Source organism: Aulonocara sp. 'chitande type north' Nkhata Bay, linkage group LG19 (assembly GCF_057382095.1).
Source record: "Aulonocara sp. 'chitande type north' Nkhata Bay isolate Kocher_YH1m ecotype deep benthic linkage group LG19, A_spYH_male_GT1.1, whole genome shotgun sequence".
NCBI classification, from domain to species: Eukaryota; Metazoa; Chordata; class Actinopteri; order Cichliformes; family Cichlidae; genus Aulonocara; species Aulonocara sp. 'chitande type north' Nkhata Bay.
The window spans coordinates 16,308,652-16,325,716 of NC_141362.1; the positions used below are offsets into that span (position 1 = coordinate 16,308,652).

At 40.6% G+C, this 17,065-nt stretch overlaps 1 protein-coding gene across 5 annotated transcripts in view; it reads left to right on the forward strand.

Annotated features, from left to right (window-relative positions):
* The window catches only part of sobpa (sine oculis binding protein homolog (Drosophila) a), a 62,008-nt gene that overhangs the window by 19,390 nt on the left and 25,553 nt on the right, over positions 1-17,065 (forward strand). For all 5 annotated transcript variants that reach the window (XR_015126513.1, XM_086276003.1, XM_086276007.1 and 2 more), the window contains 3 exons: positions 4,497-4,617; positions 6,078-6,287; positions 11,336-11,487. Coding sequence is in view for 4 of the 5 variants with exons in the window: in XM_086276003.1 (XP_086132129.1) it covers positions 4,497-4,617; positions 6,078-6,287; positions 11,336-11,487 (483 nt within the window). In the remaining variant the exon portion in view is untranslated. The remainder of the gene's footprint in view (positions 1-4,496; positions 4,618-6,077; positions 6,288-11,335; positions 11,488-17,065) is intronic.

Here is a 17,065-nt window from a genome sequence, read left to right on the forward strand (position 1 = left end):
TAATGTTTCACCTGCATTGAGTTTTATATATTCATATTCACACTCTCCCTGAATTACATCACAATTTGCTATGTCTGCGGTGACTGTTAGAACTTTATTGCTATGCTCAAATCAAGTTGGGTGACACTATGTCACAAGATGCAACTTATATCATTTACTGGACTGGACATTAACTGTGAAGTGTTATTTTCTGCTGTATTAATTGACTTAGTTTGTGTTTGTCCAGCACTTGGGAATGCACAGAGAATCTCCTTTGTCTATGTTGTTTGTTGTTGTTCTTTGTCTATTGTTTCAGTCTTGGATTAGCCAAAGTTTCGAATACTGAAGTCAGTGCATTTTAAAGGAATCCATTTGCTCGTTTAACACAGCGTTTAACACAATAGTGCCCTGCAGACTGTTCACAAAGCTGAGGGATCTGGGACTTAACAGCCGTCTGTGTGCATGGGTGTTGGACTTCCTCACTGGCAGAACTCAGGTGGTGAGGGTGGGCAGGTGCTTCTCCAACAGCATCACCATCAACACAGGAGCACCTCAGGGATGTGTCCTCTCGCCACTGCTCTACTCCCTCTACACTTCAGACTGTGTGGCCACCCATGGCTCCAACACCATTGTGAAGTTTGCTGACGACACAGTGGTGTTGGGTGCCATCTCCAACAATGATGAGATGGCCTACATGGATGAAGTGAAGAATCTGGCATCGTGGTGCCAGGACAACCACCTCAAGCTGAACGTCAGCAAGACCAAGGAGCTGGTGGTGGACTTCAGAAGGGGTCAGCACAGAGACTACAAGCCCATCATCATCAATGGAGCTCCAGTGGAGAGGGTGCAGTCCTTCAAGTATCTTGGTGTCCACATCTCCTCAGACCTGACATGGGCTGCCCACATTCAGGTCCAGACCAAAAAGGCTAGGCAGCGCCTGTATCACCTACGACAACTGAGGAAGTTCAGGGTCTCTCCAAAGATCCTCAGGATTTTCTATACAGGCGCTGTGGAGAGCATCCTCACACAGAACATGACATCGTGGTTTGGGAACAGCTGTGTGAAGGACCAAAAAGCTCTCCAGAGAGCTTCAGGACACCTACACCAGGAGATGCCGGACTAGAGCAGCGCAGATACTGAAGGACCCGTCCCATCCTGGCAACAAACTGTTCCAACTTCTGCAATCTGGTAGAAGGTTCCGCATCTTCCGGGCAAGGACAGAGAGACTCAAGAGGAGCTTCTATCCCCAAGCCATCCGTGCCCTAAACACACACACCCGCCCTCTCACATCATCTATAATTGACTGAGACAGGACTCTTCCAGACACTAAACCAAGGCACAATGTACATTTCAATTCCTTTAATTTTAAATATGTTTATATTGTCTATCCTGTAAAATAGTCAGATGTCTATTCATATTAATGTACAGAATTCACCTGCTTCCTGCTACTACTGCACATTCACCCAGTGTATATACTACATATATATATACATATATATATATACATATATATATATATATATATATATATATATATATATATATACATATATATATATACATATATATATACATATATATATATATATATATATATATATATATATATACATATATATATATATATATATATATATATATATATATATATATACATATATATATATATATATATATATACATATATATATATATATATATATACATATATATATATATATATATATATATATATATATATATATATATATATCCATAGGTCCCTCATCCTATTCATATCAGCCACCTCCTCTATCTGCACGGTATGTACCACCGGCAGATAGAGGAGGTGGCTGATATCCAGAAATCCTACCAGTGGCTGGACAAAGCTGGACTGAAAGACAGCACAGAGGCACTAATCATGGCAGCACAAGAACAAGCTCTGAGCACAAGATCCATAGAGGCTGGGGTCTATCACACCAGGCAAGACCCCAGGTGCAGGCTGTGTAAAGATGCCCCAGAGACAATCCAGCACATAACAGCAGGGTGCAAGATGCTAGCAGGCAAGGCATACATGGAACGCCATAACCAAGTGGCCGGCATAGTGTACAGGAACATCTGTGCCGAGTATAACCTGGAAGTCCCGAGGTCAAAATGGGAGATGCCCCCAAGGGTGGTGGAGAATGACCGAGCTAAGATCCTGTGGGACTTCCAGATACAGACGGACAAAATGGTGGTGGCTAACCAACCGGACATAGTGGTGGTAGACAAACAGAAGAAGACGGCCGTAGTGATCGATGTAGCGGTTCCGAATGACAGCAATATCAGGAAGAAGGAACACGAGAAGCTGGAGAAATACCAAGGGCTCAGAGAAGAGCTCGAGAGGATGTGGAGGGTGAAGGTAACGGTGGTCCCCGTGGTAATCGGAGCACTAGGTGCGGTGACTCCCAAGCTAGGCGAGTGGCTCCAGCAGATCCCGGGAACAACATCGGAGATCTCTGTCCAGAAGAGCGCAGTCCTGGGAACAGCTAAGATACTGCGCAGGACCCTCAAGCTCCCAGGCCTCTGGTAGAGGACCCGAGCTTGAAGGATAAACCGCCCGCAGGGGCGTGCTGGGTGTTTTATATATATATATATATATATATATATATATATATATATATATATATAATGTTTTTCCTCTACACCCCCCCCCCCCCCCCCCACCTCTGTTTTCAAAGTAAATGGATCACAGATTTATATTAAAACAAGCCAGTATTGATCTTCTCATCTATCTCTTGACAGGAAAGAGGATGTTAAATGTGTCCTTTATCAGTCTTTATACTCTCATGCTAAGGACCAAAACAGTGTTCAAGGGCTATAAACTATCCATCCAGTCAATTTTGAGATATGGAGCCAGCTGTCATGGGTGAGGCAGGATACACTGTGGACAGGTCGTTAGCTTGTCGCAGGGCTAATACACAGAAACTGACCATTCAGTCTCACATTCACACATCCGGTCAGTTTAGAACAACCAATTAATAATCCAATGCATGTCTTTGGGCCGTGGGAGGAAGCCAGATTACCCAGAGAGAGCCCACACAAGCATTGGGAGAACATGCAACATGCACAAAAAAAAGGCCTAAGCCTGGATTTGGACCAGGGACCTTCTTTTTACAATAAGAAGATCCACTCGGCCACTGGCTGCCAATTCTAAAAGGCGGCCTTTTCCCTAAACCAATCAAAGAGCAAGTAAAACTGTGTCTGATAACAAAAACAAGGTGAAAAAATTTAATGAAAAGGGTACTACAGAGGGCACAAACCCCAGCTTCCTGGGTTAAAGTGTTGTGACTTTAACATTCATGCCATGGATGAATGCACAGAGGTAGGCCTCTGCTGCCTCAGTCTGGGTGATAGGTTAAAACTTTCCATCTGGCTACTGTCACTCCAAAAACCAATGAGTAAGAGTGCATTTGCATTCATATGTTTCTGCAGAGCCAAAAAGAAGGAGACACAGTGTTTTGGTACTTTTTGATTTGCAAATTAATTTACCGGGTTGAAAAGGGTCGACTAAATCACCACTGCAGATATGTTTGTTGAACCCAATCAGCCTCGTAGTGCAGCACCAACAGTGATCCAGGTAAATAGGTTAAAATAAGAGACCAAGAAAGAGCAAGGGAGGTTAACATTTTGATGTGAGACTGGGTTGTTTGAGTGTAAGTGAGGTTCCTATCTCCAAGGAAGACTTATTTTTGGGTTTCTTAGCATTGAATGACATAACTGAGGGAATCAAGAGCCATTTAAGTGATGCGGGGAAGCTGTTTTAGCTGATCAGAAAATCTCAAAGACCAGCAACAGCATAAAAAAACATTAGTCTGTCCCTTATCTGCACTGTTACTGTGTCTTTACTGTACTGTACTGTTCCAGTTACTGTAAATTGATACATTTTCTATGCTGGTTACCATTCTGTGATAGGGTTCCCATTCTCTTTATTACACTCTGATAAGATCCTCCTCTTTTATTGTGCAGTGATAGAGGCTATTAGTTCAGCTGGCTGCACACTGCAGCGTTTGGACAGGAGTTTGCCCCAATTAGGTTGACCTGTACTTATGAAGAGGACATGCAGTGAAAACTCCACATTGCGGTTTTCTCTTGACACAGAGTTAAAATTTTGAGTGGGATCACAATGTCTCTCCTTAATTAGCTGAAGAAATGTGGACAAATCTAAAGAGCGAGTCAAGGTCTCAAGAGAGGCGCAAAAAAATGCAACAAAATACCAGATTGCTGCATTAGCATTTGTAACAAATGACCTCAAACCTCATTTATCTTCTTCTTGTTCCAGCTTGGGTAACATTAATATTTCATGTGAAAATTTACTTTTTTTAAAAAAAGAAAAAAAAGAAGAAGTTTCTGACCTTTAACTTGCTATTATTTGACTTTTACTATATCGCTGCTCATTAGTATTGTATCACTGTGTATAATTAAAGCGGGCTGACAATTATTTTTTAAGCCCGACTGTCCCTATATAAAGAGCTTTGTTCCTTCTCTTTGTGTTGCAGAGTTTTGCAGAGAACACCATGAATGAGCTGCTGGGCTGGTACGGTTATGACAAGGTGGAGCTGAGAGACTCTGACAGCCTGGAAATAGGGGAGACACCACAGCACATCTCTGTCCTCAAAGGTATACAGCTTTAGTGGAAAATATGATCAGATCATGTTTCATGATCTGATCATACAGGCATGTTGTTTCTGTGTTAACAGGCAAGCCTTATTATGGAGCCATCAGCAGATTTCTGTACTTACTTTTGTCCTTACTGGATTTTGGTGCCATATAAATAAAACTGAATTGAATTCAACTGAAATCTAGTCAATATAACCAATATAGCCTGAATATAAATGATGGGTGTAATCTCTGGTTTCTGTGGTCCCTTTCTAAATACCTAACTTTACTTTATTTCCTGATTTTCTGGAGAGGTCCAGTTCAGTGAGCAAACAGCTGGTGAGCAAATCACCTTACACTCAAAGTGTCTTTGCCCCTAATTCAATTCAATTCAATTCACTGCCAAATTACAACAACAGTCGCCTCAAGGTGTTTTATATTTTAAGGTAGAGACTCTACAGTAATCCAGAGAAAACCCCCAACAATCCGCTCACTCTCTACGAGCAAGCATATGGCAACAGTGGGGAGGAAAAACTCCCTTTCTATAGGAAGACACCTCTAGCAGAACCAGGCTCAGGGAGGCGTGGCCATCTGCCACAACCAATTGGGGATGAGGGGAGGGAGACAGGACAAAATACTCTTCCCTGTGGAAGAGAGCCAGAGATTAATAATAAGTAATGATTCGAATTCTGTATAAGTGAGTGAAATAGTTGAGTGAAGAAGAAACACACAGTGCATTATGGGAAGTCTCCATTAACCTAGGGCTATAGCAGCATAACTAAAAGACGATTCACCCGTGATTTGATCCAGCATTAATTATATGCTTTATAAAAAAGGAAAGTTTTAAGCCTATATAGAGTTTTACAAGGCTGTAAACAGGTTTATTTTAGCTTTCAAATCATACTTTTAAGGATTTCATCCTATTGGAACTGAGTCGCCTTTGGAGCCAGCCTCAATTGGCCACTAGAGGAACTGCAGTTTTTGGCACTTCCACTTTGGCTGCTTTTTAATGGGTTGTCATATTTACAAGATGTTTAAACTCTTTTAATGTCTTCTGAATATCTACTTGCCAAATCTTTTGTGCAGCATAATCTTTTAATCTGCTACATGTGCTCAGAGCTGAATAACTTTGTAAACTTTTAACTGCTGTTTGGTGCTGTGCAGGTTGTGCACTTTAGGTTTAATGCAGCTTGTTCAACCTGCTGCAGCCTGAAAAGAGAAATCACACTAAAACAAACATTAAAGTTGTACGTTTACAACCAAAACAATGAGCTGAGTGATGCTACGTCAGTTGATTTCAGAGAGGTCTGGATTTAACTTAAAATCCAGTCATTTTTGAGTATTTTTGCTTCTACATTGGTGGAAAATATTGAGTCATAATTTAGGTGAATCCTGGGCATTTACACTCAGAGTATTTGCAGCAAATGCTGCTCATTAGTTGGTCAGTAAATGCTTTATTTTACTTAACTTTTCCCATCTAGAAAACTCGTTGCCAAAAATCCCAGCTTCAACAGAGAACAGTGAAGGCTCTCCGGATCGAGCCAACAGCTTTCATTCGTTGCCAGCCTCCAGGAACGGACTCACAGAGACCTCCACCACGCCGTCCACCTCCACGCCCAGCACCAAGGAGCATGGCAACCTGCCCATCATGGTCCCCATGATCCCTCCGCCACTGATCAAGCCCCCTGCAGGTACAGAGCACTAATGCCATTTTGGAGAGATTAATGCAGCAGATTAATTGATAAAGTAGTTTAGACTTGCATGTAAGTATGCATGCATGCATGTCCTTGATTTTTCAAGAGCAGTAAAACGTGATGCCTTCTAGAAATAGGAAAAAACAGTTTAAAAGTTGGCACACCAGCTACATCACAGCTTGTGTAGAAAGTTACAACTGTTTTCTGCTTTTATGTTATGAGGAAGGTTACTTATTAAATTTTCAAAAAGATCAAGGTCATTTTCAACCCATCGCTGATTGCTAATATATTCACTCAAATGCCTGAAAGCAAGCAAACACACACACACACACACACACACACACACACACACACAGAACAGTTGTGTCTCCAGTCTGAAAGAAGAAATGTCATAGACTTAAACCACACCTGCTTTCCAGACAGACCGGGTTGCAATGAAGATACCTAAATGCTGATTCTCCAGCACTTAGCATGGAAACTCAGGATTTATGCAGTTATGAAGGTTTCGGTTTGTGCAATGGTCTGAAAGCCTTCGTATCAGAGCAGAGGCAGGCGACTAATGAGCTAGCTACCTGCTGTACACCTTGTTTTTCTCCACCTGCCCAAGTGTCAATATTACCCCATCAAGTCTCTGAGGAAATGTCCACGTTACTCGGCCAGACAGAGGGCTTCATTATCCCTTGCGTCTGCTGTGGACAGGAGGCTGGTACGCCCCGGCGAAGGGAGCAAGCCTCCTTGGCATCGCCCAAGAGGAGTCCCCGCTGGCCCTGCCTAGGCGGGGAAACAGATGGTGCGGTCCCACTTAAAGCCCACCAGCACCAACTAACTACCCGGCCAACACCTCCCTCAACTCCCCCACCCTCCAGCTCCACACATACACTGAATTATTCATGTGCCCCCGCAAAATCCGACAAAGGACCTTTTGAGGTGCAGGTACGGCGAATGACGGTGGCATTTAGTACGGAGGCTGCATAATTACTGGCATGTTTTTTTTCCCTGCTCATGCAGATGTGAGTGTTTTCAGATGAGCTTGTAGGATGTGCCAGGATGTGGGAAGGCGAAAACAACTCCACCTCAAGATGTCTCTTTGTGTGAAAATGTTGAGATACTGTGAAAGATGTTGTGATTTCATATTGGCCTTCGATCCTGATCATTATGCTGCGGTGCATGCATTTTTTCGAGCAACGTACAAACCCTGATCCACCCACTCAGTCAGCTTAGAATTAAGATATTTTGTCTTTTTTCTCTAATCGCTGCAGTGGGCAGCTATTCAGATAGACACAAAAAGGCAGAGAGAGTATAGGAATGAGAGCAGAGGGGAAGCTAAGCCATAAAATATGCATGTTGGGTCTGCTATGCTGTCTTTAGTGCCCCAGGGAGTTATTCCTTTAATTGTGAGTTAGTCTTTACTTAAAATCTGATGGCCCTGTAGATCCATTAAGCTCCACAAGAGGTGAAAAGCCTGGCCAGCGTGCGATAGGGAGGTGAACAGAGGTGAAAGACTAATGGGCCTGCGTTTTTTCGCCCTCACACCCACGTATAGTCATAATGTGATAATTGGGAGATACTGGAGGGAATCTCGGAGGATCTCTCTCATTTCAGCAGCAGCGGCACTAAAAGCCCGCAGCTCATCATCAGCAGTCACAGTTTACCGCAGAAGAGGCATTTCGCTGTCACTGAGGGTCTGTTAAAATAATTTGTTGACCACACAGCAACGCGGCAGCTGCATGCAATACAATTACATTCACGGTTAAACAAGGGAATACATTTGTTGTTGTCATAAACATGATTTCGAGAATTAAAAGGGGAATGTGAGGGGGTCAGCTGCAGCTGTACTGTTTCATTTTCCTTATTTTCTGTCATATATACTGTAACAATGCTTGGTGCTCATATTAAACACGCCAAACAGCATATATCCTGGAGTCCTATGAGCCAAAAGCTCAGGCTTCAGAATATTCTTAACCCTCCTTTTTGTTCTCTATGCTTGCATCTAAATGATGTCATAGAGATGTGATTTTTCTAATATGATTGACTGATTATGATTGATTTCTAATGATAACTGTGAATGCAGTAGCTCTACTCACCAGCAGTTCAAGTCATCAGTTTGCGAGAGGCAGCCAATCAGTAGAAAGTTAGCCTTAATGGGAAAGGAGCTAAATCAGCTTCAGCCAGAGAATGAACTAATGTGCTGCTCCGAGGCTCTGTATGAGATAAACGAGAACTATTTTGAACTATGAATTATGCAAAGCTACTCTACTAGAGTCCAAGAATAACAATACCTAGAAATTACCATAACGGGTCCCCTTTACCAGACAGATGAGCCCTGGATACCTTTTAAAAATCCTTTTTTTTAAATCTTTTTTATCCCAGAATAAGCAGAAGTCAAGATCACTATATCTCACTGTAAACTGTGGTAGGCTGTTAAATGTGGCCTAAATCCACACACTTAAAATAATACTTTATTTTTATTTATGAGTCAGTCCCAGAACAGAAATTTTCATTATGTGCTAATATAATGTAAAAATGCTGCATACTACTGTAATTATCACTATGTAGCACCTTAATTCTGCCTGTTATTTTTTTATCCCCATGTGGCCTACATGTCCCTGCCTCTACTATTTGTTTTTTAGCCCCAATGGGGCTCAAACAAAACATCCTGAAACAGTCTACACTGCAAATAATAACAAAGTCAGAAAGTGAATTTCACTTGTAGCACTCAGGACAACTTACACAACTGCTATTTCAACATGAAAACTACCACTAACTAGATAAAAGGCAAATTCAATTCAGTCTCATTTATATGGCACCAAACCAGAAAAATGATCACCTCAGTGTGCTTTTTATTGTATGCTAAAGACCCTACAATATTAAAAAGGAAACCCCAACAATCACTTATGAGCAAGAACTTGTAACTAACGTCAGGCTCAGCTGGGGGAAGTCATCTGCCACAAACCGGTTGGGGGTGAGGAGAAAGTGAAGTGTCAAACACATGCCTGATCAAACTTCTCTACAAAGGTCAGATCTGCAGTTTATTATTTCAGCTTGTTGAATTGCAGTTATGCATCATATCTGCTGTCTGTGCAGTTAGAAAGCCTCGTCTCTAAATGAATTGTTACATGCAGTTTGTTTGCAATTGATATTGCAGTTGCTGTGATGGACGGATAGAGAAGATCCAGCCACACTCATATATGAAAAGATAAGCTCTAATCTGACCATGATTCACTGCATCGCTCACAGTTAGATCATGCGGCCTGTGGTGCAATAAAGCATTATACAAAGCTGATTTATTTTTACATGTTTATTGACTCTTATAAAAGTCTGCTGCTGATCTCAGTAAATGGAAATGGATGTCCCCTTCCCAGTGTGGATACAAGAGGGCGACACACTGCTGACAGTGCTCTGCAGGAAATGCAGAAAAAAAGTAACATCAAACAGATTGTTTTCTTCTACTAATCTACTGTGGTGTCATTTTCATTCATTCGTCCTTTAAACTGACAGTATTTTTGTGCTGTTGCATACTAGGAATATAGCGCATATTAATGTCATTTAAAAAAATATATATTACAATGTTATTGTAAACACTGTGGTTATATTTTTAAGGGCTGAACTCCATTAGTTAAAGTGTATAAATGTTACAATGAGAGCAGTAATAAATTCTAAGTATTCCATAAGGCTTCAGAGTATGTAGGATTTTTCTGGCTCCTGAATTATTTTTCTGAGGGGGGAGAAAAAATATCCCACACACCATCCAAATGTGAACGGTGAAAGGGTTCAAAGAAGCCAAACTAGTCTTTGTTACCAGGCTGTAAGCATGTTTATTTCTCTTGTAAGGTTCAAGATTGACTCACTTCTGTGAGACATTAGAGGAACTGCACTTCCATGTTGGCTTTGTTTCTTGCGTGTCCGCTTGGAGAGAGCGTAGTCGGCAACACACATAACCCAGAAGTGGTACCTTGAATAGCGCTTTTCTACTATAAGTGAGCACTCAAAGCAAACCTTATGCATCGAGTGACACACATTCACTTTTTTCCTGTACATAAGACCAACAACCTTCTGAATGGTACCGTACTGTACAAAGTCCCAGAAGTTCATTTCTTCCTGTCTAGATTTCAAATGCTACACATTTCAAAATGAAGACATATCAGTGTGGATACGGCCCAAAGTGTGCCTGTTTATTTAGCAGTTAACAGACATCCTATAGCTCCAGTCTTTGCTGAAACACCATAACCTTAATCTTGTTGTGAACCTGTAATGTGAATATATGTTTATCACAGCGACTGTCCTTGTGGGCTAAATTTGTATATGTATTCAGTTTTTCCCCTCATGTTTTTTAATTTTGTTCTTTTTCTTCCTTTCCTCTGCCCTAAAAGTGCTCTCGTCATGAATAATTTGGGAATTACAAAAATAAAAATAAAGTGTGGTTTCACATTAGGTTTTACTGTTTATATGGAGACGGTGGAAATCAGGCTTGTGTAACACGGAAAACTTTTAACTCATGTGTTCCATTTGTGTGAAACACGCCTCACCAAACTTACACCTTTGATGGCACAAACTATCAAGAGGACGCTACACCTCACAGAGACTCCTGCGTCATCTTCAGCAGCAGCAGAATACATGCTTTTGTCCCTTCAAGTTCTCTAATACCCACAGAGCACAGCCATAAACAAGCATTTTCCCATATCCCAGGCTCATCCGTTGTGGCTACATTTATCCATGGCAGGGCTTCATTATAAATCCTGCAGTGGTTTTGTGGCTTGAGTCTTGAAAAGTTTTATCCAGTTGAGCAGCTGGGCTTCATCAGTGGAATTAATGCCTTTATGGTTTGTGTGTTTAATACGTGTAGTTGCATACTTTGTCCCTGCTGTGCACTTTTTACCTTCCATATAGGATAGGTTGTAATCAGTATCAGGCTCACTTTGATTACAGAATTTGAGAATTGTACCACAAGGTTATTTTATTGGACATCGTATTAGAATATAGTAAAAGCCCTTGGTGTAAAGAGCACATCATAATGCTCATTTCATTACCTCTCCTTTTCTCTGTAGACGAGGATGCGTCCAATGTGCAGATCATGTGCGCCTGGTGCCAGAAGGTCGGCGTCAAGCGCTATTCTCTGAGCATGGGGAGTGAGCTGAAGAGCTTCTGCAGTGAGAAATGCTTCGCTGCCTGCCGCAGAGCCTATTTTAAGAGAAACAAGGTAACATCCCTTCCTTGTCAACAGCTTGACTCTTTAATATGATGTATTTTAGACACTTTTCAGAGACTTTGTGTTACAAATCTACTGGTGAGACCCAGAGAAGAAAGTGAAATCCCCTCCCCCCAACAAATATCGCGATAGGTCTGCAATTGTTAGTATGATAGGAATGGTTACTGGGTATAGTGTGAATTGGTTTAATAGTGGTCATCATCTCAGAATGTGTACATGTTCCACTCTGAACAATACTGATGCTTGGTCAGGGTACCAACCCCCCCTCCCCTTTAGCCTCATTTTCTCACAGTATCATTTCTCCTTAAAGTGAACTAAAATTTGAAGAAAATGTGTATTTCCTGGCCAAGTGGTTGCTAGAGGTTGCTAGCAGTCACCATGAAATCTTAGACTTACCCCTATTCCTGCAGGCTTAGAGTGACATCCTTAATAACTGTTAGTCGTTAGGAAAAACAGTGTTTTTCACAGCCATTTGGCAAGTGGTTGCTGGAGGTTGTTGGTGGTCACAAAGAGATTTACTGTGCTGCACTGAAAACCTCTTCAGTAGTTTTTGCAGGTTGCATGGTAAAAGATGCCAACTTGTTTGCAAGCACTAAACTACTTGCAAGCATTAATGAAACTGCAAACTTCTTCAAAGTAAAAGTTACCCTTTTAAATTAAAACATTTTACTTTGATAGAAAATCTTCTCCATTTCAGTTTTGGTGCAGCAGTTTTTGTTACTAATTTCCCCCAGCGACTGCCAGCAACATTTTGCCAACAGGCTGAGGAATAAACACTTTTCCCTAGCAACTGGAGGTTGCCAGAAGTTTACCAACCAGTCTCCTGGCCTGTATGACTTGCAACCTAACATCTTGATTCTATTCACACATTATGTATCTGTTTTACTGTTAGAAGCAGAGTATCAGCAATTAATATGGTTCCCAAAAACTAGAATATCACCCATCAAGCCTTTCATCTTATTAACACACCATATTCTGCCGTATGTGAAAAGCTTCATCTTATCAACCTAAATTGTGACTTGGTGCAACAAAAGGTTAAATCTTGTTTAAAAATGGCACATTTTTGGCTACAAACCACATTAGCAAATATCAAAGTTGTTATTGTGTTGCCATCCCTCCCCCTCCAGTTACTGTAGTTAAATACTCTCCTTTCTCTCTTGTACCAAAGCTTGGATTTATAAGGAATTATACCGTGAGTATGATGTTTTACTCTCCTGCTTGTCTGTCCTAAAATCATTCAAACATAATCACTCTTCAAGCACTGCACTGAAGCAGGAACCATAGGGGAGCACTTAGACTACGTCTCTTCATTTCAGTTAGTGAGATTCAAATTTTTTTTTATGACACTTTTTCCCCAAAGCATGACAATCAAATTGAGCCTTGCATCTACTGTACTGTTGTATGTTTTTAATTTTTTACCTTTGACACTTCAGCTCATTTGCTTTCATAGCGAGTTTGTAGTTTTCATTGTACTGAATGTTGATTCTGTTGATGTCAAGGAGTCTGACGTGGTGAATCCTCGCAGGGGAATATGTGACAGTTACAAAAAGCTATGAGTCTTTATATCAGATCAAAACGCTTCTTTTGAACTGGTTTTATTTTGATGTCTGAGCTCCAGAGGAGGCCAGAAAAAAAGCACGTACAGGTATGTGTCACGTGGTATGCAGCAAAGTAGGCGAGGCAGCTTCATATCTATCAGAGCTCAATCAGAGAGGCTGTAAACAGGACATCAAATACAAGATTCATCGCTGTGAAGGAAGCCCCCTGCTATGAATCAGTGGGAGGGGGCCTTGTGTGAAATTATCCAGAAATGAAAGGCAGTTTATGTAAAGTGTACATATACATCAAAGAAACAGAGTTAATAGAAAATATAGTTTGCACACGCCCCATATAATACATTTTGGAGGCCTCGGTAGGTTTTGTAATTCCGGAATATCTCCTCTGTCAGACTGCTCAAAAGAAAATGTCCAAAATACAAATTTAAATCTTACTTTACACTTTGGAGGTTTATGCAAATTAGTGCATGTTTAATGAGATTAGACCACATTTGCAAATGTAACCTTCAAGTGACCAAGTGGAGTCATTTATGATCCCGGTCGTATAGTTATATGTGCTGTTGTGAAACGATTCCTGACGTGACTTTGTCAGTCTATTGTCAGCTCACTGGTGTGGCAAAGATACCGGAAAGTCGTGTGAGGTCATTTATAGCCCAGGAAATACATGCACTAAAAAAAAACTATTGTAATACTCCACTTCTGATCACTACACTGTAATCTTTTGCAGTGAACTCTGGATAACAGACTGTGAGTAGAAATATCTACAGCTGCAGGAGGAGCAGTAGATCTCCCTTGAGGTAGATAATTAATAACCAAAGCGATGTTAAAAACTGCTTAATTTTATAAAGCCTTTGCATAAAAAAGGCTGAAAATCAAAATCATTGCATTAGAACATTTTAGAGCATGAGTCATGGATAAAGTAAACAAAGGCGTGAATGAAATATAATGAGACTGTAAAATCACTCACTAATACACACTCACTGGCTACTTTGTTAGGTTGAATTGATCGTTATTGCAAATCTCTAATCAACCAATCACATGCAAGTAATTCAGTTCATTTAGGTAAGCAGACATAATCAAGACGACCTTCTGAAGTTCAGGCTGAGCATCAGAATGGGGAAGAAAGGTGATTTAAGTTACTTTAAATGTGTTAAAGCCAGGTGGGCTGGTATGATCATTTCTCATATTGGTGACTTACTGGGATTTTCCCACATGAGCATCTCTATTGTTTACAGAGGATGGACCGACAGTTTTCTGATTAATGGAGTAATGAGAAGGGAAAGGTCTCAATTCAATTCTGTTAAAACCTTTAACTCTAGTATGTTTACAAAATTAAACAATTTGGACTTCATCCAAAATGTTGATATATGTTCTGGAAAAGTACACACATCAGGTAAATGTTGGCTGTTTACGTTTCCAATATACAATATACAAGACTAATGAGCTCTGCATTACATTCTGACCTTATCAATGACATTTTTGAACAAAGCGGAGCTGAAATGTATTGTGATGTGTGTTGAGAACAAATACAAAGAAGCAGCAGTAGTCTTTCCACTTCTCTGCCAGCTCTCCCCATTAACCTGCTCCAGACTTCTGACAGAAATTTTCAAAGCATGTCGTACGAGTGCGGTGACAGCTCCTCATGCAATTAATAGTTTTAGAAAAGTTCAGACTTTAAAACTCAAAGTGAGGGGAGGGATAATATTAGTCTTGGAAAAAATCTTTTACATTACGAGTTCTCACAGTCAGCCTCTTGTTCTGCTGATGCTTCAACATGCCCTTGATTATAATAACAATACTATTATACACTAATATTGTACATTTCTACCCCTCAGCTGCAAAATGATTCATCAGTGCAATCAGTCGGCTGCTTCTTCAAAAACACTTCATGAACTCGACTGCTTGATGCGATAACATTTAATTAAGTATTCCACTTTAGCCTAACAAAGCACACAAGCCTCTTCTGATATTTGGCCTGTTAAAAATTAAAGGCATGTTTTGTATGGAAGTCAATTTCTGCCAAATGAATAACAAAAGAGGCAATATCTCAACGTCCAACTTTGAGCTTAAAGTTTAAGTTCTGCATGACTTTTAAACCCAGACTCTGCATTATTTATTTATTGGTTTATTTTATATGATGTAACTCATATAATCAGGAACATTTAAAGCTCCCAATAATATGAAAAAACAGAATAAAAACCCCAAACAAAACAAATTTCCAAGATATTTCTCAAGAAATACCTCTGAAAGACCACAGCTTGGCCTCCTAGTTTACTACTTACAGTCCTACTTACAAGGCTATGAACTGATATTAAAGTAAAGGACAAACCAACATAAAGTGCTTTAGTAAGGTGCTGCAGCATTAAATGCTTGCAGAACAGCATCAATGCACATTGGCAATTATTATGTTTTGGGAACTCTACTACTGGAGTGCCAACCCAATATCTCTCACAGGTATTCGTTTAGATTGAGATCTTGTCTCTTCAAACTGTCCATTGAATCCTCGTGCTCTAAAGATGGGTGGCTTTGTAAGTTTGTAAGTGATGACTCAAATTGGGATAAAAATATATCATCGTAGGACAAAAGCAATGACTCAACACTACTTTATGACCTTTTCCTTTAACACGTACTCACCACCAACGCATGGAGAGTCAGTTCACTAGCGATGCCTTTTAAGGATGCTCAAATATCATTACAGACTGCATCTAAAGAGTGCTCCTCAATTTTTTATGGTAGCCAGTTCCATAGACACCAATGCTAGTGGTTCTAACTTTGGGGTGAGCGTTTCTGTGATGGAGATCCAAGTGTGGCACTAGGTCCAATAATATTCAGCTTTTTTGTTCAGTGGAAATGTATTGTATGTTGGAGGTTATAAGTGGACCCATCCAAAACAAAATCCACTACAAGATTAAGTTGTTTCCATGAGTACTTGAGTACTAATTAGCAAAACTGAAAGTACGTGCGATGCCTGGTTAGCCAGCCTGTTTCTATAGTTTTCCAGGTAGATAAACAATAAATGTGTAGCTGTCGTCTTTTGTTTGGCAGTTAAGTAGCCAAATCTAGAAAATAAATCTTGCAGCTGTCATAGTAAAATCCAACCTAATGTAGCACGCATTATTACTTTATAAATGCTGATTTATGGATATTTTTAAATCTTAAGCTGTGCATGTCACAGTTAAGGGTTTTTGCTGAGCACTTTTCTCTTATCTTTGCAGCAGCAGAGAAAAAAATATACAAACATAGTCAGTTATGTCATGTGTAGTTTAGTGCACATCATGCGTAGTTTATGGTAATATGTTCATTTATATACATACAGCGTGTTCTCAGCCAGTCAGACATGTTGGGAAAAGGCCTGCTCTACCACAGCAGCTCAGATTCTATATTTTGTCTGGCTCTTGCACATTCATGCAGGTCATTTGTGTAAATGATACCCATGTGTTTCTTTTCTCATGCACCCACAAGGTTGGCCACAACAACACAGCCTCCAGGCTTTTTTTTCCTGCTTAAAAAAAATGTCATGGCTTGAAAAAAAAGAGTATCTTATGTCTACGTGTGCTTTGGCTGGAGGAGCGGAGACATGGGGGAAGGAGAGGGGGGATGCAGGGGGTGGGCAGCGGCTCTGGCATTATGTTGCATGAAATATCTTCAGCTGCCTCATCCATGAAACCCAATCCCCTCCTAGGGTGACTATGGCTGCTGCTTTCTCACATCTCTACATAACTCCACATTCTGTAGTGCCTATTTGAGTGTGGCGAAAGATGATTGATAGTTTAACTCAGGCTAATCACTTATGTGCCTGTTTACTGTGCGCCTTAAGCTCCTGGATTAGTTTGTATGGAAGGTGCAGCTTCCTCCCCGCTCGCAGCACTCAATTATTCTGTCTGTCACCTCACACTGTCTGCTCACTTTCATTCTCTTTTTGACCATTCGCTATTGATTCAGAGGCACCACTTGGCTCTTTTTCTTGTTTGGTAATTCGCTGCAACCTAGTCCCTTCCCCGTGCGCACATTAT